This window comes from Cygnus olor, assembly GCF_009769625.2.
Source record: "Cygnus olor isolate bCygOlo1 chromosome W unlocalized genomic scaffold, bCygOlo1.pri.v2 SUPER_W3, whole genome shotgun sequence".
NCBI classification, from domain to species: domain Eukaryota; kingdom Metazoa; phylum Chordata; class Aves; order Anseriformes; family Anatidae; genus Cygnus; species Cygnus olor.
The window spans coordinates 994,389-1,019,546 of record NW_024429074.1 but is presented as its reverse complement, the minus strand read 5'-3'; the positions used below and the strand labels follow the sequence as shown (position 1 = coordinate 1,019,546).

At 45.6% G+C, this 25,158-nt stretch overlaps 1 protein-coding gene and 1 long non-coding RNA gene across 9 annotated transcripts in view; one reads left to right on the top strand and one right to left on the bottom strand.

Annotated features, from left to right (window-relative positions):
* LOC121062934 (E3 SUMO-protein ligase PIAS2-like) overlaps positions 1–15,473 on the top strand; it is a 45,609-nt gene extending 30,136 nt beyond the window's left edge. Inside the window, exons 7-15 of one of the 8 annotated variants that reach the window (XR_005815744.1) lie at positions 933–1,038; positions 1,648–1,721; positions 2,578–2,738; positions 3,325–3,458; positions 3,912–4,083; positions 11,566–11,705; positions 12,196–12,254; positions 13,512–13,549; positions 14,946–15,050. Coding sequence is in view for 5 of the 8 variants with exons in the window: in XM_040543238.1 (XP_040399172.1) it covers positions 933–1,038; positions 1,648–1,721; positions 2,578–2,738; positions 3,325–3,458; positions 3,912–4,083; positions 11,566–11,705; positions 13,512–13,549; positions 14,946–15,128 (1,008 nt within the window). In the remaining 3 variants the exon portion in view is untranslated. The other 7 variants (XR_005815745.1, XR_005815743.1, XM_040543239.1 and 4 more) reach the window with 7 other exon arrangements.
* On the bottom strand, positions 11,105–22,168 carry LOC121062946. Its single transcript, XR_005815753.1, has 4 exons — positions 22,017–22,168; positions 19,187–19,188; positions 17,194–17,211; positions 11,105–11,115 (listed from the first exon to the last, which is right to left on the bottom strand). It is a non-coding gene; the product is annotated as an uncharacterized LOC121062946 (long non-coding RNA).
* Positions 22,169–25,158: the final 2,990 nt, after the last annotated feature.

The window sequence follows — 25,158 nt, the reverse complement described above, 5'->3', positions numbered from 1 at the left end:
GGGAGAGAGAAAAGCATCTTCATAATGCAGTTCTTCATGGAGAGCTGCGCTGAGGGGGGGGGGGGAATTGCTGGGCTTCAGTGGCAGATGAAGCAGGTGGTGACAGGTGTGATACCTTTGGCTCTCCGGTCCCTGTAGGTAAATTTCTGGTTTTGGGGAAATGAGAAGTTATTAGTTTAAAAGGAATTGGCCCTTCAAATGGCCAGGTGACCGCTTAGGCCCTAGCTTTTCTAAGTAGAAGAACTTGCATAGCAGGCCTTTGCTATTCATCTTCTAAATGACACTCCATGCTGTCCCCAAGGGTTTCAGCAGGCTGATACAGTAAGGGCTTATTGGCATCTACTTCTCTGATAGAGGAGGGCTTCTGAGAAGAGGAGGTATTCATCCCAGTCATCCCAGAGAGCTTGGCTTAAAAGCAGCAAGCTCAAGGTACAAAGAAATTGATGCTGTTGTGTGCCATTTGGAGGTGGTGTTTGCACCCAAAACAACATCAATCATTTCTTTATAGCAAGTTTGTCTTTGAGCTCTGCTTTAAGAGAGTGACAGTGGAAAAAGGGAAATGTGTAGGAGACAAACACAAGAAGCTCTTACAGACTGCATGTTTTAAGAAATTGTATTGCTAGTCTAAGTCATCTTTTCAAGAAAAAGCCCAGATTGTCTCTTGGTTGTGGAGAATATTTTTTTGTAGTCAAGTCACAATTGGAGTGAGATAATTTGACTTGGATAGCAGAAGAATTCTGGCAGACTGCTGACTTTCATAGTAATGAAGTCATCTGTCAGTACTTCACAAAGTATTTCCATAACTACCAAGCAAAAAATTCAGCATGATTTTTGTTTTTACTGTACGTTACAACCAGTGTAATAGTAACTTGTTGCTGTAATGGAAGTACAGTGTTAAATCAATACTTCATCTTTAATTACTCTTTTTGTAGAATTACTCCATGTCTGTGTATCTTGTTCGTCAGCTCACTTCAGCTATGCTTTTGCAGAGGTTAAAAATGAAAGGTATCAGAAACCCCGATCATTCCAGAGCACTAAGTAAGTCAAATTAACCTTCCTGTTTCACCTTACTGAGGGTGGTTGACAGCTCTTTAAAACTAGAACTGGTAGTACTCAGGAGATTTGCAGCATTTTGAAAAGAAAGTCCATGCCCAGAGTATCAAAGGTTCTTTTTGCTGTTGCTGAGGTATCGTGCATTGATTCAGTGTAGGTCCCTAGCTAGGAGGGAGGAGTACTTAGGGATTTCATCTGAAATGTTCTCAAGAGAATTCTGAGAGCACTGTTTAGTGTAGTGGGCAGTGAGGTGCAGATAGATGGCCTAAATATGTTTTGTTCACCTGTATGTGCTGCTAATTGTCTTGTCTTTACACCTCACTCCCTGATGATTTTATCTCCTTGCATATTGGGTAGAGTTCGTTCTACTAAACATTGCAGCCAGAACTGCATCTGCTGCATGTCAAAACAGTCTCATGATGCAGTTTGCCAGTTGCCTGTGAAGCTATTCTTATGTGGTATTTGCTCTGAACTAGCTTCCTTAAATGCTCAGGGCTTCTTAGATAGCTGGAAACAAAGTATATGTACTAGAGAATCAAGATTAGCATTTTAAATAGTTGTGCCCATCTCTAACTTCTTAATTTATTTTGGTAGTTAAAGAAAAATTAACGGCAGATCCTGATAGTGAGATTGCCACAACCAGTCTGCGGGTTTCTCTGATGTGTCCTGTAAGTAAGGCTGGAAATTACCATATACAGATTTGTGTTTTCATCTTTAGTGCGGAGTTGGTCTGCTTTTAAAACACCCTGCTTCAGAAACTTAACTGACTTTTGTTATACTGATTCATTAATGCAAATGAGGAGAAGAACCAACTATGGTTTAGACCTGTGAATACTTCAGCTGTAATGCAGTCAGAGTCAAGTTGCTACTTGTGTGTGTATTGAGGCCTTTAAAAGTAAAAGGAGTGATTTTGTGCATGGAGGCATTGAGCCTACCTGGGAAGGGTAATAGAATAATTAAAGGGCACAATGAGAAACAGAACTTCAGACCTCCTGGTCTTGGTGGTATTGCTTTTACTGCCAACTACTATAAAGGAAAAACAAACAGATCACCTAGTAACAAGGTGGTGCTGCCTTGGGTTTTCTCTTTCCAGGTAGAAACTGACCTTGTGTTTGTGACTGGTCTGTTTAAGTCTTACGCTGAAATGGGTATAATGTCATTCTCAGTTTAACATAACTATAGCTCACAAAATAATCAAACCTTGAGGTATTTGGCAAAAAATGACAAAGTGGGTGCTTCAGTAGGTCTTCCTATTAAAAATAAAATCCTAGAAATAATGTTGATGCAGGTCCATTTGAAATGTTTGACAGTTCTTAACTTAGTAATAAGACTTTGAGGACTGCTGTATTGTTCATTCAGGTACCTTGTATGTGCTTTGGAGTGGATTTGCATGCAGTGACCTAGTGTTGGGCACTCTGTAATAAGTGACTGTTACCTTGCTGGTTGCATCTGATTTCATTGTCAGCTATCCAGGTCTACTTTACTTTCTTTTCTTCTGACATTCTTTAAATGCACCTCCTGCAGCTGGGAAAAATGAGACTGACAATCCCATGCCGGGCTGTTACTTGCACACACCTGCAATGTTTTGATGCTGCTCTTTATCTTCAAATGAATGAGAAGAAGCCTACCTGGATCTGTCCTGTCTGTGACAAGAAGGCAGCTTATGAGAGCCTAATACTAGATGGGTAAGAGACTGGGCTTGCAGAGTACAAAATTACTTCAGATTTTTCACATTGTACTAATTGTTTTTGTGACCTGAGGTTTAGCCATTTCTATTCTTGTTCTCAAAAGTACATTAGACTAGGAGGAACCATTAGAATCCTTTTGTTTCTATTCCCATGTAACAAACTGCAAGAAATCATCTTGTAACTGCATCATCAAACTCCTGAGCCTCAGCATATCCTCTCTGGAGAAAATCAAATGTGACACCTACGGATGTCTCCCTTTTACATGAACTATCTGCGAGGCTATTAACTCTTAAAATTTAGCTTATAAACTGTGTAAAACTTGATTGAAAGGGTGATTGCTTCTACTGCTGTATGGGAATCTCTAAACTGCGATAATGTTGGAGTAGAACATGGGTAGGTTGGGATAATTCTTTGATTTTGATGTATGGATGTCTGCAAAGGCTGTAACTGCAGGTCTTCAGGGAAGACGAATTAGGGGGAGAGTATGTACTGTAGGTCAGTGTTGATTGTAATCAACTTCTTAACTGTCTCCTTTTTGCTTAGGAAAAGCCTGGAATCAAAATCACTTAATTTTATTTTTCAGGCTCTTTATGGAAATCCTTAATGAATGTTCAGATGTGGATGAGATTAAATTCCAAGAAGATGGTTCCTGGTGCCCCATGAGGCCTAAAAAAGATGCTGTGAAAGTTTCAAGTCCACAGTGCACCAAAATAGAAAGTGAGTATGTCTTGGATATTGGTTGCAAACCACCAAAAAAGCTTGATGCCTTGAGACTTAATTGTAGCTGGGATAATGGGTATGGATGTTGATGTTTTTTGTGGGATGTGTGCGAAGTAACTTATTTAAACTAAAAAGAAAGGATTGTATCTCTAAAAATGTGCATTTGTGAGTTTTGTCTCTGTTCTTTATAATAGCACTTAAAAAAAAGTTGCTCTTGTTGTAGGTCCCTAAACTTAAGTGAAGATTAAAGCTTGTGCTCAATAATTCTCACACAGAATACTACTACTAATACTACTAATAAAACTGTTCCTGGGCCATGATGGCCTCTGCAGTGATCAGGAAGATGAGCTAAAACAGTATTTTGAGATGCTGGTTCTGCTTCAAATTGAAACTGCTGATGTCAATGGCCTTTTAAAAAAAAAAAAAAAGGTATTTTATTTTCTGGTTTAGGTTCCAGTGTTGTTAGCAAACCATGTTCTGTGACAGTGGCCAACGAGGTAAACAAGAAGAAAGTTGATGTGATTGACTTGACAATTGAAAGCTCTTCTGACGAAGATGATGATCCTCCTGCCAAAAGGAAGTGCATATTTACGTCTGAAGCACAAGGAAGCCCAACCAAAGGGTTTGTCAATTTTAAAGTTAGTTATTCTGTAATGTCTCAGATAAACTGACGTGTAGACATATGGGATCTTTTTGGGATGCAGCTCTACTTCCCCTTCTTTACAGGGGGGATTTTGGGCCCTTGCTTTGCCAGGGGAGGCCCGGGACAGCAGTGCGACCAGGCAACACCTGCCAGCTCTTGTGAGAGAGGCTGACAGGGAGTGGGCATTGCCAGGGCAACAGCCCCATGCCCTCTGCCTAGAAACTGCCTCTGGGAGGGCAGTGATGCTTGCTGCCCACTGCAAGCAGGGAGGGGCAACCAGTGTGCGAGAACCACCTACGGTGTGCTGCAGCAGTGGGTGAGAGCTCATGCGGCGGGGCACAGGGATTCTGTCCCTCCTCCCTTTTGAGTTCATCCTATCTACTGGCAGTCTCTGTGACCACAGTTTTTACCATGGTCTCCACCAGGCAGAGAGCTTGCCCCAAAAAGACTGTGGTGACCCAAACGGAGGGGCTGTCCAAAGCTGTGGCTATACAGGTCTCTGGCTGCAGGGAGTGCCAGAGCCTGCTGCTGATGGGGGAGGGCGGCAGGTATTCCACCTGTGTGAGGTGCGAGCAGGTGGAAGATCTGGTCAGCATGGTGGCAGAGCTGAAAGAGTAGGTTGAGAGACTGAGGGCCATCAGGGACTTTGAGTGGGAGATCGACTGGTAGAGTAGCTCCCTGGTGTGCCAGAGGGAGAGGTGCCAGGGAGATACCTCACAACTGGTGCTGGACCCCCTGCCCTGCCCCTGTTGGGCAGAGGAGAGGGGGACCTGAGGGATGGGGAGGGTTGGTAGAGGGTCCCTGCTCAGCATCGTGGGTGAACCCCCCCCACTTCCCTCGTGTCCCCAGGTCCCCCTAAGCAATAGGTTTGTAGCATTGGACATTGAAGGGGAGGTAAGTGGGGAGGCGTGGGAAGGTTCCTCAAAGAGGTTACTAAGGACGAGGCAGTAGACTCCATGTATTCAGGTTGCCTCTGCCAGGAAAGAAAGAAGGGTGGTTGTGGTAAGTGACTCCCTTCTCAGAGGAACGGAGGGCCCCATTTACAGATCAGACCCGGACCTGAGCCATAGGGAAGTGTGCTGCCTACCTGGGGCCTGGGTCAGGGACATAACTAGAAAACTCCCGGAGCTGGTTCACCCCACTGATTATTACCTATTACTCATAGTTCAAGTGGGCAGTGATGAAATCGCTCAGAGAAGCCTGTGAACTATGAAGAGAGATTTCAGAGGTTTAGGGTGAATAGTTCGAGGAGCAGGAGCGCAAGTCGTGTTTTGTTCTATTTCTTCTGGGGAGGTGAAGGACATGGAGAGGGCTAGGAAAACACAGGTAATGAATAATTGGCTGAACGGCTGGTGTTGAGACAGGAACTTTGGGTTCTTTGACCATGGGGCAGTTTACTTGACCCCTGGCTTGTTGTCGATGAATGGAACTCACCTGTCTCAAAGGGGGAAATGAATCCTAGTGTGGGAGCTAGCAGGACTTGTGGAGAGAGCTTTAAACTAGCTGTGACAGGGGAAGGGGGTAAAAACAGGGCTCACCAGAGCAGTGCATAGGGGAACAATGCTGAAGCTGGTAGTGAGGCAGATGTCTCATCTGAAGTGCATCTACACCAATGCATGCAGCATGGACAACAAACAGGAGGAGCTAGAAGCGATTGTGCGACAGGCTAACTATGACCTAGTTGCAATAACTGAAACATGGTGGGATCACTCCTACGACTGGAGTACTGTGATGGATGGCTACAAGCTCTTCAGAAGGGATAGACAAGGTAGGAAGGGTGGTGGTGTGGCTCTTTAATATAAAGTGTTTTGATGTTGAAGAGCTTGCGGTTGGGAATGATAAAGTTGAACGTCTATGGATAAGAATCAGGGGGGAGGCCTGTAGGGGTGACATCTTGGTGGGGGTCTGTTATAAACTGCCTAATCAGGATGAAGAGATGGATGAGGCATTCTATGAGCAGCTTGCAATAGTTACAGGATCGCCAGCACTCATTCTCATGGGAGACTTCAACTTCCCTGATATATGCTGGAAGTATAACACTGCGCGGAGGAAGCAGTCCAGGAGGTTTTTAGAGTGTGTGGAAGGTAGCTTCCTGACACAGCTGGCTCAAGAGCCTACCAGGGGAGGTGCCCCACTAGACCTGCTCTTCACTAACAGAGAAGGACTGGTGGGAGATGTGAAAGTTGGGGACTGTCTTGGGCGGAGTGACCATGAAACTGTAGAGTTTTCTATCCTTAGTGATGTCAGAACTAGCAAAACTGCTGTCTTGAACTTCTGGAGGGCAGACTTTGACCTACTCAGGACACTTGTTGCAGGGGTTCCTTGGGAGTCACTCCTGAAGGGCAAAGGGGTACAGGAAGCCTGGATGCTCCTCAAGAAGGAAATTTTAAAGGCACAGGAGCAGGCCGTTCCTGAGTCCCATAAGGCCAGCCGGAGGGGAAGAAGACCAGCATGGATGAACCAGGAACTTTTATTGAGACTCTGTGAGAAAGAGTCTGTCTGTTGGAAGAAAGGACAGGTTACTTGGGGCGACTACAAGGAAGTTGCTAAGATATGCAGAGAGGAAGTTAGAAAGACAAAAGCCCGGCTTGAACTCAGATTGGCCACTGTAGTAAAAGAGAACAATAAATCTTTTTACGAATATATTAACAGCAAGAGAAGAACCAAGGAAAATTTCCATCCTAGTAAAGGAATGCAGCAGGAAATGTGATCACTGAGGATAAGGCTGAGGTTCTCAATGCCTTCTTTACATCTGTCTTTAATAGATCAGTTATCCTCAGGGTACTTTACTCCATTACCTGGGTGTCCCCTGTGATTCAGGTAGAGAATCCCCCCCCCCCCGTGGTCCAGGAAGAGACAGAGACCTGCTCCTCCATCTGGAATGTCACAAGTCCATGGGACCAGACAAGCTCCACCCTAGGGTGCTGAGGGAGCTGGCGGAGGTAATTGCCAAGCCGCTTTCCACCATCTATCAGTGTTCCTGTTTATCTGGGAGAGGTCCTAGAGGATTGGGAGTTACATTGGTAAGCCTCCATCTACAAGAAGGGCTGTAAGGAGGACCTGGGGAACTACAGGCCTGTCAGCCTGACCTCGGTTCCAGGGAAAGTTATGGAGCAAATCATCTTGGGTGAGATCACACGGCACTTGCGTGGCATTCAGGGGATCAGGCCCAGCCAGCATGGGTTCATGAAAGGCAGGTCGTGCTTGTCCAACCTCATCTCCTTCTATGATCATGTGACCAGGCTGGTAGATGAGGGAAAGGCTGTTGATGTAGTCTACTTAGACTTCAGCAAAGCCTTTGACACAGTCTCCCACAGTATTCTCCTGGGGAAACTGTCTGCCCGTGGCCTGGACAGGTATACTCTCCTCTGGGTAAAGAACTGGTTGGAGGGCTGTGCCCAGCAGGTTGTGGTTAATGGAGTTAAGTCCAGCTGGTGTCCCATTACAAGTGGCGTCCCCCAGGGGTCAGTACTGGGGCCTATCTTGTTTAATATCTTTATTGATGACCTGGATGAGGGGATTGAGTGGTACCCTCAATAAGTTTCCCGACGACACCAAGTTGGGAGGTAGTGTTGATCTGCCTGAGGGCAGGGTGTCCCTTCAGAGGGATCAGGATAGGCTGGACTGCTGGGCTGAAGTGAATGGGATGAGGTTTAACAAGGCCAAGTGCCGGGTCCTGCACTTTGGCCACAATAACCCCGTGCAGCACTATAGGCTTGGGGCAGAGTGGCTGGAAGACTTGTGAAGAGGAAAGGGACCTGGGAGTGTTGATTGATGCTCGGCTGAACATGAGCCGGCAGCGTGCCCAGGTGGCCAAGAAGGCCAACAGCATCCTGGCTTGTATCAGGAATAGTGTAGCCAGCAGGACCAGGGAGGTGATTGTTCCCCTGTACTCAGCTCTAGTGAAGCCGCACCTCGAGTACTGTGTTCAGTTTTGGGCCCCTCACTACAAGAAGGGCATTGAGGCCCTGGAGCATGCCCAGAGAAGGGCAACAAAACTGGTGAGGGGTCTGGAGAACAAGTCTTACGAGGAGCGGCTGAGGGAGCTGGAGTTGTTTAGTCTGGAGAAGAGGAGGCTCAGGGGAGACCTCATTGCACTCTACAACTTCCTGAAGGGGAGGTTGCGATGAGGAGGGGGGTCAGATTCTTCTCCCAGATAACTAATGATAGGACTCGAGAAAATGGCCACAAGTTGCGCCTGGGGAGATTTAGATCAGATATCAGGAAAAACTTTTTTTCTCAGAGTGGTCAGGTGCTGGAACAGCCTGCCCAGGGAGGTGGTGGAGTCACCGTCCCTCGCGGTGTTCAAGAAGCGCCTGGACAAGGTGCTACGAGATGATTTAGTAGCTTAGTGGGTAGTATTGGTGATAGGAGGATGGTTGGACTAGATGATCTTGTAGGTCCTCTCCAACCTTGTGTTTCTATGTTCTATGTTTCCAGAGGAGAATTTCTAGAATTTCTAGGCCTCTCTTTGCAGAAGGTTGTATTGATACAGCTACAGTACCTCTGTACAGGCAAAACTCTGTTAAATGATTTTGTGTCTCACAAAAGACTTACACTGTTGCTGTGTTTGCAGGGATGTTTTTCCATGGAAAAGGAAACTGATGAAGGTAATTGTCCTGGTTTCAGTTAGGACAGAGTTAATTTTCCTCCTAGTAGCTGGCAGGGTGCTATGTTTTGGATTAGGATGAGAAGAGCGCTGATAACATGCTGATGTTTTAATTGTTGTAGAGCAGTGCTTACACCAAGCCAAGGACTCTTCAGCCTCTCTCTGTCCTGCTAGCGAGCAGGTTAGGGATGCAGCAGGAGCTGGGAGGGGACAGACCCAGGACAGCTGACCCAAACTGGCCAAAGGGGTATTCCATACCATCTGACGTCATGCTGAACAATATATAGGGGTGGCTAGCCGGGGTGGAGGGGGGGCCGGCTGCTCGGGGATAGGCTGGGCATCGGTCAACGGGTGGTGAGCAATTGCATTGTGCATCACTTATTTCGTACACATTATTACTATTAATACTATTATTATTATTATTGTTGTTGTTATTCTTTTCCCTGTCTTAATAAACTGTCTTTATCTCAACTCACAGGCTTCACTTTCCTGTTTCTCTCCCCCATCCCGGAGAGGGAGGGGGGAGGGTGAGCGAACGGCTGTGTGGTGTTTGACTGCCAGCCGGGCTAAACCACAACAGTAATGGACAGGATTCCCCTTAGCTTATCCCAAGTACAGGAGCATCATGCGTTCTTGCAAAGTTAGTGCCATCTTACAGGCTGTTCTCACTGGTTTACCCCTCTTATCTGCTCTGGTGCCTAGGAAGAAGGCTATGTCACACGTTTCATCCATTCTGTTAGTCCTGGAAGGGAGGCGCTTTGTTTTCAATCAAAGCAATAAGCTTTTCTTCAGTCTCCATGTTAAAATCTGGAATGTCTTGGAATGGTGCTTGGCCCTGGTTTTCAGTCACTGCTGTGCCTCGGTTGGCACAACCAACAGCTCCCCAAGTCCCCTGTCAACTCCATCTTTGTAGTTGTGTCCAACTTTAGCACCACGACTGGCAAGGAGAGCAGCTTCTTCACTGTTGTGCCTTCTCCCCTCTGTCCCGGTCTGTGCAACTTGACTGCAGTCACGGTCTGTGGCTTCCATAAAGTTCTTGCTCTTAAACTGTAGGGTCCAGGAGAGCTGCAGGGTGCACAGGGAGAAAAGGGCATTCAGTCAGTGCTCTGCAAGGTGATTTCAAGTGTCAGCTTTCTGGTTAGTCATGCTGCATGCATGAGGTGTGTGTCTGTCTCTCAGCATAATGGCTTCTTTTATTATAGTAGTAGTAATAAAACCAAAACCCTTCTGTTCTGTCACTTCTTGAAGTTGTGAGCAGGTGTGCTGTCTGTAGTCTACAGGAATGTGCTCTTCGGTAAGCAAATAGTTGATCGTCAACTACTTTCAGCAGTGATACTGAAGTGCTGTTGCTTGTTGTGAGTACTCTGAAGGCGTACTTTGGCAAGAGACACTCTTCTTAATTTTTATAAGAAAAATAGCTACAAATACATCTTTTAATGAAGTTTCAGAAGGCACCAGGACTTGCTTCCATGCTCCTGTGTTTGCCCAAGATGTCAGCCTGCAGCCATAACCATAGAAGGACTGAGTTTTCTTGTTTCTGTGACTGTTTTCCTTACTGCTTGAGTATGGAAACAGCATGTTTCATTCTTCAAATCAAAGCCTAAGCTTTTGGAGAAGAGCTCATCTCCTGTAAACAATGTTGCCTGAAATGCTAATTTTGGTAAAACTGTGGGGTGGCCTCCTGTTGGTAGGAACTGAATATAATGAGATTTAGGAGGGGCTTGAGAAAGGAGGGTCTGAAATCCAAGCTTCTGAAATCAGCAGTAGTATAAATGCACAGTGGAGCAGTCTGGGGAGGAAAACGTGAGGCGATAACTTGTGGTTGGTGGGCTGAAGGGGGGATATGGGACATGTGGGAGTGGGACTGTTGGTGTTTTCACCTAACTGGAAGTTTATGAAACACTTTATGCATGTGGCTGACTACCTGTGATGTCTTCAACGGTGCTGCAAAGAATCGGTGTCCTGGTTTCAGTTAGGACAGAGTTAATTTTCCTCCTAGTAGCTGGTAGGGTGCTATGTTTTGGATTAGGCTGAGAAGAGTGCTGATAACATGCTGATGTTTTAATTGTTGCCAAGGACTTTTCAGCTTCTCACTCTGTCCTGCCAGCGAGCAGGCTAGGGGTGCAGCAGGAGCTGCACATAAACTGTCTTTATCTCAACTCACAGGCTTCACTTTCCCATTTCTCTCCCCCATCCCAGAGAGGGAGGGGGGAGGGTGAGCGAACAGCTGTGTGGTGTTTAGCTGCCGGCTGGGTTAAACCACAACGGTCCTTTTTACTATCCTGCCTCAGGACAATCGGGCAGAAGGTGGGAATGCAGAAAGACTTTAACTGGCTGCGTGTTCCTAGGGAGCTGAGCTTAGCTTGGGTTCAGCTGCGAGCAAAGATGGGTTTGATGCTTAACTCTTGCGTTGGTATTCTGTGCTCCAGGGGTTGAATAATGTCAGTTGCATCCTTGGCAAGACAGGTTATCCCTGAGGAACAGTGATGTGGAGAAACTTAGTGCCCTTCTCTTGGCTCAGACTACATGTGCATCCCTCCCAGGGTGCTCTGCAGATACAGAGAGCCACTTCTGATCCCAAATGGACTGTTGTCAATGACTCCAGCACTGTACTTTGTTTTAATACCAACTTGCTCTTATGTCACAGCTGCTGTTGAGAGCCAAGATGCGATCATGTTATTATGAAGACTGTTATGAAAGAGGAAATTAGAGTGGAGTACTGTGTAGTGAGTAGCCACACTGTAGTTGTGTTGTAACACAGTGACTGTGTGAATGAGTGCACAGCTGTGCATAATTTCTCTTCTGTAACTAATGGCCAGGCTGTTTGTAACATCCCATGCTGTTTAAAACAGGGTTCTCATGTATCAGCCATCTACTGTCAGAGTGCCCAGCGTGACAACAGTTGATACTGCTGCTATTCCTCCTTCGTTAACAGACTACTCAGTGCCATTCCATCACCCACCAATATCTAGTATTTCCTCGGACTTGCCAGGTAGGTGGTGGCTATTTTTCATGTGCATTCTGACAGCCTTATTAAATCTGTGGGGTGGGTAAAAAAAAAAAGAAATGGAGATCAAGTTTTTTTAAATGGGACAAGACTGTATGTAGCATTGCACTGATGTGATGTCTAGACAAGTTTAGTACAAGCTGTCTTCCCAGTGTGAAACTATGCTTCAACGGTGATGTGAAAAACCTTGCTTCTGGGGTATGCCCTGACACTGGCGCTCTGGAACGACAGCCAGAAACACTTCTTGCTGTATTCAGTTAGACTTTATGTAAACGTCCAATTGTTACGTGTGGTAGATGTGAGGGAGAGTAGCTGCTTATTTAAGTTCTAGAAATATAATGGCACTGACTCATCCCAGCCCTTAATGTAGAGATTTCTGCTAGCTGATTCTAGTGGTGCTCTGTCTAGACTGTATGAAAAAGGTTAAGGTGAGCTACAATATGTAAGCTGACCTCTATTGACTTTCTTTACCTAGACATGCCCTAAATGCCTATGATGTATTCTTCAACACTGCTGCTAAATATCAGACAAAAGGTGGGGATACTGATTGTTTTCTATCCTGGCTCCTTGAAAAGAATTGTGTAGGGGGACTCTGGGGGTTCTCTTTGGCCGTAGTGAACACAGAGCCCAGGAAACAGTGACTTGTGACAAGAGGTGTCACATGGGCCTCCTGTACTTCCCTCACCCACTCTGTTGCCTGTCTCCATTTTTCCCCTGCAACATCTCTGGGTTTTTTCCTCTTTTTTCAGTACCAGTTTGGCAAGGGGATGGATATCCTTCCCCTTGTTTCTCTGTTGCCTTACTGCTCCCTCCCTCCACTTCTCCCTTGGTAAGAAATCCATTGTATTTCCAAATTGGATAGGAGACTAAGCTGAGAGAACAGAAGCTTAGAACTGTTTTGTTTATCTTGTTCATCTCTATCAATTGAAGTTCGAGAGTATGCGTGACCAAAAGCTGTGAATTCTATAAAAGCAGCTGGGCTTAAATCTCCTTCAAAACTTTTCTGTGACTTTCTCTGATGGAGGAAAGGAGAGATGCCACTGGCCAGAACAGACCTGGAGGGTAATGGGAGGGGGAGGGAGGGAGGAAGCTTACCATTTCTTTCCATTGACATAGCGAACACAAGGCCAAGATTTCAAAACAAAAAAAAAAGGCTGTGATTTCTCATTGGTTTCATATTTTTTAAACATCTTGCCTTAAATGCTTATACACTAATGGTGTATAAGATGGACACTAGTTCTCGCTGCTCGTAGAGGATATACCTTGAACTACTTGTAGTTTCCTCTTCATTCCTTTTATCTGTCTAGACACAAAGCGGGGATGATATTAGAAAAGTTTCCTTATTGGCTGCCCATGGGTGGAGGAAGAGACCTGCTGCTTGTTTTTGGACTTGTGCATGTTGTGACTTTACTTCATTCCAGCATCTTTAATGTGATGACACTCTTCATGTCCCAGTTTGGCCAAGTCAGGTACAATATGCAGTGAAACTTGCATTATGAACCAACAGCTCCAAATGGCAACCTCCATCTAAGCAACCACATTGAACCACCCTGCAATATCCAGTGAATAATAATACATTGTCATTCTCATTCTTAAAAAGAGCCACTTGTACTAGAAAACATGTTTTGCTGCTGCCTGAAGTCATTAAGAGTTGGTGTTACAGTGATATACTTCATTTAGAAACTGTATAGCAATTGCAAAATCTGTTCTACAACAACAACAAAGTTCCTTAAACAACTTCTTTATGAAGAGAAGAAAGATGCATCAGTTTATTATCCTTCTTCTTTCTAGGTCTGGATTTTCTTTCAATAATCCCAGTTGATTCACAGGTATGTTTTTGAACTGCTGTGGGCTTAACTTCTAAGCCTGTTTTTTGTGACATACTGATCAAGTAACTGTCAGGATGTTGTCATCCATATTGTGCTTGCAATCCACTTGCTTAGACCTAACCACAGACCAGGAAAACGCATTTGCCCAACAAGAGGTGGTAAGAAGAAAAGAGGCGTTAAGGGAGGATTCAGTTTGACTTCACTATGATAAATTCAAGCACAGGAAACTAATGATAGTTTATCTTTGTCTTACAGAAGCAGATACTTGCACGCATGCTGCTGCCATGAATACAACCATGCATTCATGCTCTTAATTCACACTGTATCTGCAGGCCAGATTGACTTTTGTAAACATACTTCACTGCTGTTTCTGTTGGTTTTGATATTAGTTGTGGATTGAGTTCTAATGATGGGATCTTCGTTAGTTTGGGCACGTTACCTAACACTTTCACAAGTCCCTCAGTGTGATTACTGATGCCTCACTTATAATCCAAAGCCAATGGAGTTTATGGAAATTTTGTAGGTCAAAAGTAACCAGTTAGTGCTTTTCCTTCCATGGAAACAAACTTTACACAGTTAAGAATGTAAGAATCTAGTTACAGTAAGTATCACAGATGGACTACAGCCTTCAAGGGGGGAATGCTGTCTCCCTAACTAAGATAGTATTCAACCTGGGGCCTTGTAAGAGCAGAGCTGAGGGAGAGAATCACCTCCCTTGATCTGCTGGCCACCTCGAGTTGCAGCCTGGGATATGATTGGCTTTCCGGGCTGCAAGTACACTGCTAGCTCGTATCTAGCTATTAATTCACCAGCACTCCCAAGTCCTTCTCAGCAGGGCTGCTCTCAACCCATTCATCCCCTAGTCCGTACTGATATTGGGGATCACCCTGACCCATGTGCAGGACCTTGGTCTGCTCCTCAAGCCTGTCAAGGTACCTCTGGATGGCATCCCATCTTTCTAGTGCATCAAATGCACCTTTGAGCTTGGTGTTACCTGTGATTTGCTGAGGGTGCACTCCATTAATGACAGTGGGATGAAGATACTAAATAGTACTGGTTCCAGTATGGACTCTTAGGGGATGCCATTCATTACAGGTTTCCAGTTGGATGCAATGGTGGGGGCTGTGGTCATGGTAGTGTTTCCTAATGTGCCAGTAAATGCTTGAGCTAGCCTGTTCACAGGAGATATAACAGGGAGGAAGAGGAAGGAAGGGTTTGTGCTACCACCTCTGCTTGCTTGCTTGCTGTTTTGCAGAACTCTGGTCTTGCTGTGCATGTGTTAATGAAGTTCTGCTAATAACCTGCTTTGCGCTTGTTGTAGGGAAGATGTATCTTCAGAGCATACATTTCCCTTGTGCAGTTAGTCTCTTCATTCTTCATTGTTTGTTTCAAACAGTACTGTCCTCCTATGTTTTTGGATAGTCTCACCTCAACCTTAACAAGCAGCACGTCTGGCAGCATCATCACATCAACCAGTCACCACGAAAGCAGCATGCACGTTAGCTCCTCCAGCAGGAGCAAGACAGGAGTTATAACCAGCAGTGGAGGCAGTGCTCCTGACATCATCTCACTGGACTGAAACAAGAGGCAGCCTTGGAACTCCAGGAGAAATTGCACAGAGCTGCTTGTTGTATCTCTGGAACTTCAGCATCTCGGAAGTTACGCTGATATTTATTGAAAGGATTTGTCTTCTAGAAATGGAGTAAACTCATCTACACTAGGAACAGAAGTGATAGACTTTTTTTTCTTGCTTGTTAAATAGCTGGTAGAGAAAAGGCCCCTTCAGAACATGCTTTTATGCTTCTGGCTTGTTCTGGGGAAACTGACTTTTTGTTGTTAGATTCCACAAATGGTTTTTAATTTTGTTGTAAAACACAGCAATAATGTAAAAAACTTTTTTAAATAAAAAGGCACTTAACCACTCTAGAACAACAACCTGGACAACGGTGCAGAAGTGTATGCATTGGTGAATTTTTAATATTTTCACTGGGGCCTGTAATAAACTTAATTTAAGACAATGAAGCTTTGTGAAATAGCCATGACTTGTGTTTTATGTTTTCTGCTCCCCACTTTTCCCTTACTGGGGAAAGTAGGGAAAGCCTCTGTAAATGTGTGGTTTTTTTCCTTGATTTCATGTTGTTCACAACTGTAGCACACTCCAAACTGTGACTTCTTCCTCTTTAATGTGTTTTGAGCTGGGGGAGGGAACAAACTGTCTATGCAAACCTTGCATCATACACATTATACAATCTCTGTGTGCTGCCATGTCAGAAGTGGGACACCTTCCCATTACCACCAAAACCTCCAAACTATGTATGGTTGAACCATAGTTGAGTTTCTGGTTTGGTAACCTTAAGAGGTGATAGAAAGAAAACCTTTCAACTTCTTAAAGTCCTTGGTGCCCTTCTGTGCCATTACCAGTGAGGTGCATGCTTTCTATGGTACCTGTACAGAGTCTGTAGTGATTACTTTCTCCAGAGTGGAAGTGTTTTCTAGGATGGCTTTGCCACTTCAGTAACTGCTGTGTTCTGCTTGGGCATGCTGCAGTCTGACTTGCCACAGTGGAATCATGGCTTTTGGGAAGAAAAAAAGCTGTAGCTGCACACTGCTCCCACCAAACTGGAACTGTTTAGGGTTTAATGATGCTTTGTCTTACAGTAGAAAAGCCATGATTAAAAAGCCATGTAATCAGCTAGGAATAACTTCCTCCTCCTTTTTTACTCTGAATCGGCTGCTTTGTTCAGTATATGCGGTGTCTCCCTGCATATTTCTAAGGGTAATGTTGGCAGTACTGTATTGGAAGAGATTACAGACCAGGAAAATCAAGTAATTTCCATAGAGCTGGAATAATGATAGTCTATATATGTTGCGATAGCAACTTTTCCATGCATTGTTTCTGAGTAAGTGAGAGATTACTCTTCTCCCTAGTTATCAGCATTCATTTTGCCCTGATTTTGTTCTGTATTTTTGTATTTCTTTAGTCAGATGTCTGGTGCTTTTTGCCTTCTATTACTGTTACAGTATTTGAACTAAGTATATGGATAAGAAATATTGAAGCAGGATGTATTGTATCTCTTGTTTGTCCTGTAATTCCATCTGTAATGCTGCATTGCTATTCTTCATTGCCTTTTTTGTATTACCTTTCACATCAATCTTCAATTCACCTGTTGGTCTCATTGCATCCATTTTATTCTCCTTTCCTTATCTGTTAAATTTTTGTACCTGTTAAGGATCAGTTTTTAGCATGATTTATTTCCAATAAAGCCATGTGACTCATGACTTTTTTTTTTTACTAATGCCCTGCAGCTGATCAGTGCTCTCTGCATCACAACTGCACAGTAACTTGAACTAGAAATAGAGGGGGGGAGAGGTTTGAAAGCTGTTGTGAATAAACTGTTTAAAACTTACCTGTTACCGAAGATGCTGTTTGTACTATTAATTTGCAAACTGACTGGCTGAAGTGAGATAAGCATCTGTGGTGGTTTTACTCGGGTGGGCAGCCGAGTTCCACCACGGCTGCTCTCTCACTCCCCCTCCTCAAAGAAGAAGGGGGGAGAAAATACGACACAAAGAGCTCAAGGGTTGAGGAGATATGGATGACTTAATTAAAGGGAAAAGGGAGAGGGGAGAAAAAACAAACAAACAAAAAAAAAAAACAAAGGCTGTGCAGAAGCACAGAGAGAGAGGGGAAAGAAAAAAAGTTACTCTGTTTCCTTGGTTGTGTTGTTTGTTTAAACAGAAATATGCACCTAAAATAATTTTCTATCAATTTTAACATCTGTAAACATATGTCTTCATAGCGGATGCTTCAGACAACATTAAAATAGTTTGGCACTGCTCCCTTATCTAAGCCAGCATTATTTCGATAACGGTCACGTAGGGGCTTTGTAAATTTTATATATCGTTTTCTGCTCCATAATTTTACACCATTATTATGGTAATTCAAAGGGGCGGGCAGGTCCAGCCTATCCAGATCTTCCTGCAGAGCCTTCCTACCCTCAAGCAGATCAACACACGCACCTAACTTGGTGTTGTCTGCAAACTTACTGAGGGTGCACTCGATCCCCTCATCCAGGTCATCGATAAAGATATTGAAGAGAACCGGCCCTAATACTAAGCCCTGGGGGACTCCACTAGTGACCGGCCTCCAACTGGATTTGACTCCATTCACCACGACTCTTTGGGCCCGGCCACCCAGCCAGTTTTTAACCCAACAAAGCGTACGCCAGTCCAAGCCATGAGCAGCCAGTTTCTTGAGGAGAATGCTGTGGGAAACTGTGTCAAAAGCCTTACTGAAGTCAAGGTAGACCACATCCACAGCCTTCCCCTCATCCACCAAGCGCGTCACTTGGTCATAGAAGGAGATCAGGTTCGTCAAGCAGGACCTACCTTTCATAAACCCATGCTGACTGGGCCTGATCTCCTGCTTGCCCTGCAAGTGCCGCGTGATGACACTCAAGATAATCTGCTCCATGAGCTTCCCTGGCACTGAAGTCAAACTAACAGGCCTATAGTTTCCTGGGTCTACCCTCCGGCCCTTCTTGTAGATGGGCATCACATTTGCTAGCCGCCAGTCGACTGGGACCTCCCCTGATAGCCAGGACTGCTGATAAATGGTGGCTTGGTCAGCTCTTCTGCCAGTTCTCTCAGTACCCTCGGGTGGATCCCATCTGGCCCCATCGACTTGCGTACATCCAAGTGCTGTAGCAGGTTGCCAAACATTTCCATGTGGATTATGAGGGCCACATTCTGTTCCCCATCCCCTTCCACCAGCTCAGGGTACTGGGTATCCAGAGAACAAATCACTATAAACCATCTCCAGCACAGCTAATTCCCTCAGTTGCTGGAGACCTTTCTCCATGGTGGTCCACTTGCCTACTTGATATACATCTTCCTTATGGGGATACCTGTCTTTCACAGCTGCCAGGAGTCTCCTCCAGAGGCTGAGAACCTGTGCCTCTCTCCCAATTACTCTGTCAATGATCCTTTCTCTAGAGAGGGATCCCAGCTGCTTGGCTTCATTGCCTTCTAGTTGTTGGCTATTGGCCCCAGTGTCCCAGCATCAAAGCAGCCAGGTGAGGCTGTGCTCACCTGGGTGTCGACCATAATCCTTTCGTATTTCTCACAACTCACTCAAGGATAGGGAGCAGGTGGTTTCTGATTCATTTATGATTTCCATTTCTTCTCCCTGATGTTGTTGTGATGACGCTGCTTTAGAGGTGCCTGCCTTTTCCTCTTCTCCCTCCTCCTTAGGAGGAGCTTTTTCCCTTACTAAACGAGCTGACTTCTGTTTCTATTGTTTTGTCTTGACTATGGGGATGACTGATACCATGGATGGTTGGTCCTCTGGGATGGTCACAGTGTGTGTTATCTGGTCATCAAATTCAAAGATGTCCCCATCCCCTTGAGGGTGCTGGGCAGTGTTAATTACCATTTGATAGGCGTGAGCCAGACCCCAGCAGAGTGCAGCAAGCTGGTGGAGTTCTCTGGTATTGCCAGGGTCAGGGCATATGTCTTTCAAACATTCTACCATTTTTTTTGGATTTCACACTTGTTCAGGGGTGAAGTGAAAAACCATTGGAGGAGACAACCGTGACAGGTACCTGCCCATATCCTCCCACACACCTTGCCACCCACAACTACTTTGTCTCGGGGCAGGTTCTAGGATGATATTCTTAATGAACTGTTTGACCTTAGGGAGGAAAAGAAGCACATTTTGCAGGACTGTGGGAAAGGAATTCGCAGGCGGCTTTGCGCTGTTTCACATGTCCCTGAATTAGAGATAATGAGGAAAACAATGGTAGAACCAAAAACTTGAGCAAGGTCGAGATAAAGTAAATTGGCTACAGTGTTAAAGATGAGCTTTGGGCAGTGGCCAATTGCTGGCTGGCTCGAGGCGTGTGTCTGAGGGTCTCTAACCAATTCTATGACAGATTCGGGTGTGTGGACAGCACGTGGGGCTACAGGGAAAGTATATGTAGTAGTGAAAAAGGGCAATAAAGGTCTCCTGTTCAATAGCCGTCACGAGTCTGTGTCTTGCATCCCTTCAAATGGTGACCCCGACGTGATAGGAGCAGCACTGCACGAGCGTCCGAAGGGAACCCAGCTGAATGAGTCAAGCTCGCAGCTGGACTGCAGCTTCAACCCTGGGACATCACCTGAAGGACAGGTGAGCAGCTGGGCATTAATCATGGGAGCTAGCCTTCCGGCAGAGGAAGAGGCTATAGTGAAACTACTAACGCAACTCCTAATAGACAGGGGAGTAAAATATGATCTGTTTAAGATAAAGCTATTATTGAAATTTTTGCGAAAACAAGGGTTCCCCTCAATGGCTTCTACAGTATTTGATGTAAAAACCTGGGACCAAGCGGGGGAAAAAATATGGGAAGCAGCGTCCAGTGGGGATACTAATGCTGCTGAGGTGATGACTGCGTGGCAGCTGGTGACTGAGACTTTAAGATTGTGGCAGGCAGAAAAGGAAGTACAGAATGCCGCTGCCCAGGCAATAACAGCAGCCGAACCGAGATCAGAGCCTGCAAGGTCACCAGAGCAGTGCAATTTGATAGACCTGGGGGATGATAAGGAAGAGGGCTGCGGACCGCTGCCACAGAGCCCCTCCCCGCTGACCCCCTCGGCTCCCGCCTTGCCTACCCCCGATAATGCCTCCCTGGGGGCCCGAGCTTTCGACCCGCGGGAACGATGGGAGCTGGTGCGCCGGGAAGCGCTAAAGGACGGGGACCCGGTGGGAATGGCTTTCACCGTGCAGGTGCGACCCAACGGTCCAAATGAATATAATGCCTTCCAATGGGACCTAATTAAAGAGTTGAGAAAGACTGTGACTACATATGGATTACATGCACCATTTACTCAGTCATTGTTAGAAAATGTTATGACTGGTCAGTTGTTGGTGCCGTACGATTGCCGTCAGATAGCCGCGATGATTTTAACGACAACACAAAAATTACTGTGGGAGCAAAAATGGAAAGAAGGGTGCGAATTAGCCGCCCTGGGTAACATAGAACGGCAGCCTGGCGACCCCCTCTTGGGAGCCGGGATCCCACAGTTGATGGGGACTGAGCCGTTACTTGATCCGAGATTGCAGGCTAGGCTCAACGATGCCATCTTGCGGCAGTCCGCGTCTCTGGCCCTCCAGGCTATGCTGAAGTTGCCTGAAGTTGGAAAAGTCCAGCCATCATTTACCAGCATTAAGCAACAAATTACCGAGCCTTATATGCAATTCATTGATAGATTGCGAGACGCTTTGGACAAACAAATTGACAACCGCGAGGCCAAAGAGGCCCTTATACTAAAACTGGCAGTGGAAAATGCAAACACAGACTGTAAGAAAATACTCCAAGCCCTGCCTGCTAATACTACACTGGTACAAATGCTAGAGGCTTGCAATCGAGTCGGATCCATAGAACATCACACTGCCGCTTTGGCCGGAGCTTTTGCTGCTGCGCTTCAAATCGGAGGTAAACGGTGTTTCCGCTGCGAAGCCACGGGACATTTTGCTGCTGAATGCCCACAGCGAGGACGTGGTAACCCTGCCCCTCCCGCTGCTTGCCCACGGTGCGGCACGGGATGGCACTGGGCTAGCCAGTGCCGTTCGAAGTATAATGCAGAGGGACAACCTTTACGACCGCGGCAGGGAAACGGGAAGCGGAGCGCGAAAAGGCAATAGGTGTAATTGTTAATAGTTTCCGAGATATGGTTTCCAAAGTATAGAGTCGAAATGCAATGCTAACGCAGGGTCCAGCGCCACCTGCACCCCCGCTGTCACCTCCGAGCACCCGCCCACCCGTCCCGCCGCCGGCTGCTGCGTTTCTCAGGTTTAAGCGCCCGCCCGCCCGCACCGGGCGCTGCCATGTTCCGCCTGCTGCTGCGCCCGGGCCCGCCGCTCTGCGGGCCCCCGCCCGCCGCCGCCGCTGCTGCCCCCCCCGCCATCCCCCCCACTACCCGGGCCGGCTCCCCCTCAGCCCGCCGGCCCCTCTGCTGGCGCTGCGGGCCGCCGCCGGAAGCTCGGCCAAGGATGTGGGTGGATCCCCTGAAAAGGCAGCCACACATCTCAGCAGTGAACACAAACTCAATAAATCCCAGCAGCTGAAAAAAGTTTTCAAAGAATGTGGTGCTGTAGGGGTTTCATTGCATGTTGGAATTTCATTAGTATCTCTAGGAATCTTCTACCTGGCTGTGTCAAGTGGTGTGCATATGACTGCAGTTCTCTTCAAACTTGGCTTCAGTGAATCATCGCTGCAATCTAAAAGGGCTGCTGGTACAGGCACATTTGTGTTGGCATATGCTATTCACAAATTGTTTGCTCCAGTACGAATAATTTGTGTGCCAGCGATAGGGATGGCAATGTTTAACAACAGGAAAGCATTACATTGTTCCTTATCCAGCTAAATTAGACGGCTAAGTACCTAAACATGCTTTCTCACAAACCACCTTGTCCCCTGCTCACCACCTGTAAGGAATGGTCCAGTAATTTGTGCCACTAAGGGATTTGAAAGGTTAACATTGAGGCCTGGGTTTAGGTGATAAGAGAACAAAGGGATTTCCTTAGAGAAAAACTGCTGACTCTGCATGGGACCTGCAGTAGCTTCTGACACCTGGCCAAGAGACCACCAGATAAGGAGGAAGACCATGAGCCTCCCCGTCCGAGTGGCCCCCGAGAGACTACCAGAGACTGATAAGCAGGCTCCCCTGGAGGACTTCGGATTCGGGAAACCAATTATAATAACCCTGCCTCTTTCAGAAGTAGTAATAAATATGTATTAGCCTAGGGGCATAAAAATCAGCCGTCTTATGTAACGGGTGTGCGTCCTGGTGGAGCAGAGACTCCCGGCGCACCCAGCGCTGTTTGCTTGCCTCTATTCGTTTAATAAATTGTAAACTTTGATTGCCGTCCTATTTGGGACTCAGTCATTTATAACAATTGGGGGCTCGTCCGGGATGGTCTTGGTTCCTGAATTCTGACTTGATCTAGGAGGGGCGCCCCCACCATTTGGTGGCTCCTCTTCGAGTCGGGTCGGGACTAACGCCATCTTGAACCTGAATAAGGGCAAGCAAAGATTTAGATTTTTTATGAGCTCCCTTTGCCGGCTGCAGCACTATATTTTGCCCGTAATTCTGCGTGCGAAGATCCGAACGAAGACGACGGAGTCGTAAGTATTTAAGGCGTATACCGTTCGGTTGGGTGGGATTCGGTTGCCTGTGTGTGTGTGAGAGTGTGACTGAGACGGAACGTAGTTCCGAAGCGATTGTGGAGGTCTTCTAACCGCGGTTCCAATCTCCCGCGAGGGACTTGGCCGGTGAAGGACCGAAGCGATTCCTATAGGATTCGTGGGTGGGTGATAGGTCCTAAACCCCCTGCAAGACACTCTCACTAAGGCAACCAAGGGCTGTAGGAATTGCCACAGTAAAATTCCTAGATGGGTCAGACAACATCGAAGACCTGGGACCAGAGAAAAGGGAGCAAATTACCAGACATACCACCAGAAAGTCCATTAGGGATAATGATTAGAAATTGGAACGATAGGGGCCCCAGAAAAGGAAAAAAGTAAATTAAAAATGGTGCAGTATTGTTTGATAGAATGGCCGAAGGAGCCTTTAAGACCACATGTCTTTTGGCCCGTTTTCGGATCCTTTGAAGACTGGGTTTGCCAGGCCTTAAATATACATGTTAATTCAAAGGAACCTTTTTAGCCAGGAGGAAAGTGATTATGCAGGATTATGGATCAGGACTTCATGTCCTTTTCCAGCCTCAATATTTACACTAAAAGCAGACGAGAAGTTTGAAGAAGAAGAAAAAAAAAAGAAAAAAAAAAGGAAAAAGAAAAAGATGATGAATGGGAGTCATTGGATAACCTACCACCTCTATATCCTAACAATCCACCCCCGGTGGTGCATTTTGTAATCCTATTTTGTTCTTAAATGTTTTGACTGTGTCAAAGAGGAAGGTGGGAGCATTATCTAAGTAACAGTTAAGAAGTTTCGGTATATTTGAGGTGGTGTTTGGTCAGTTTCCCAAGTATCGGGGGAGGGGGGCTGACTGATTATCAAAGCGGTAGAACGGAGAGTCACTTCTTTGGTGGTTCGGGCCTGAGCCCTGGGAATTTGGTAAGAAAGGGGAGAGCGAATTTATTTAGGCCTCAATATCTTTTTAAACCCCCATCTTGACGGATACACAGGAGTGATTCCTTGTTTTGTGGGGGCTTACTAACAAAGTGCATGAGAAAAATTAGCATTCGGCTTGAAATTCGGTCTTGTTGAAATGTAAATTTTGTGAAAATGTTGGTATTGTTTGTCTAGAAGACGGAAGGCTGAGTGCTTCAGGTGTTTTTCCGAAGTCCTGTGGATTTATGATTGGAACGGGGCTCATTAATAATCTGAAATAGTGAAGTTTGTATGTGGAAAGAAGAGTTTAATCCCAGAGAATTGGGACATTTGGGAAGAAGATTAGGGAAAGATAGTAAAAACCTGCAATAAAAAGGTTTGCGTGGAAATTGAAACAAGGGACAGTAACTAATATAAATAAATAAAAGGGAATGGGAAATCAAGGAAATGGGTAAAATCCAAACCAAAGACGTCCTAAAAAAAAAAAAAAAGCCTCCTTGGGTGCATATTGGCACATTGGAAGGATATTGTTAGAACTGGGGGCACAGAAAGCAAGAGGACTTTCACTAAGTATTGCACTCAATGGTGGCCACTATATAAGCTAAATGGCCACTTTATGGATCAATCGACTATAACAGTGTCTTGCAATTAATGTTGTTTTTGAGGAGAGAAGGAAAATAGGATGAAATGTTGTATACTGATACGTTGTTTCAGCATCCTGGACGGAAAAGGTATGGAATTAAGTTGGCCCCTGACTGAGCCTTTGGTGTTGGCATTAGAAAAGTACAGGCTGGAGAAAGATAAAGCAAGTGTTAAAAGGGTTGTTGAAGGTGTTAAAGGTTGTGTGGCATGTAGTATTTGACAGAGCTGTTTGAAGTTGAATGAGCAGGGAAGGAGGATGTAGAAATGTTAATAGTTCTGCCTCAACCCGAGGCTGAGATCTCTAAATCACGGGTGTGAGCCCTCTGGGGCAGAAGGATCATGATGGGTCCGAGAGAGTTGTCATGGAAACAGGAAAAGGCGTTTTTATTTGCAATGCTTGAAATTTAAATAGGGAAAAATGATTGGAATTCATCAATTTTTATACTTACCCAGTTTTCCAAGGTCCTTCTTCGGAAGGGACTTGCTGGAAAAATCGGATGCAAAAATTTCTTTTGAACAAGGAAGAATGGAAATAACCTTTTGGCAAAATTAGAAACCAGTTTGGTTCACGGTACTAGATTGAAAGGATGCCTTTTTCTGCCTGCCCGTGGCAACTGAAAGCCAGAAACTCTTTGCCTTTGAATGGGAAAATCCTAATAGAGGATGAAAACCTCAGCTTACTTGGACTATGTTACCACAGGGGTTCAAGAATAGCCTCATCATATTCAGGAAACAACTAGCCTGTGATCTTGAAGCTTGAAAGACCCCTTTGGGAGAAGTGGACACTGTGGCAATAAGCAAATGATAGCTACTGAAGAAGAAAAGGAATGGGTATAATGGACTTACTA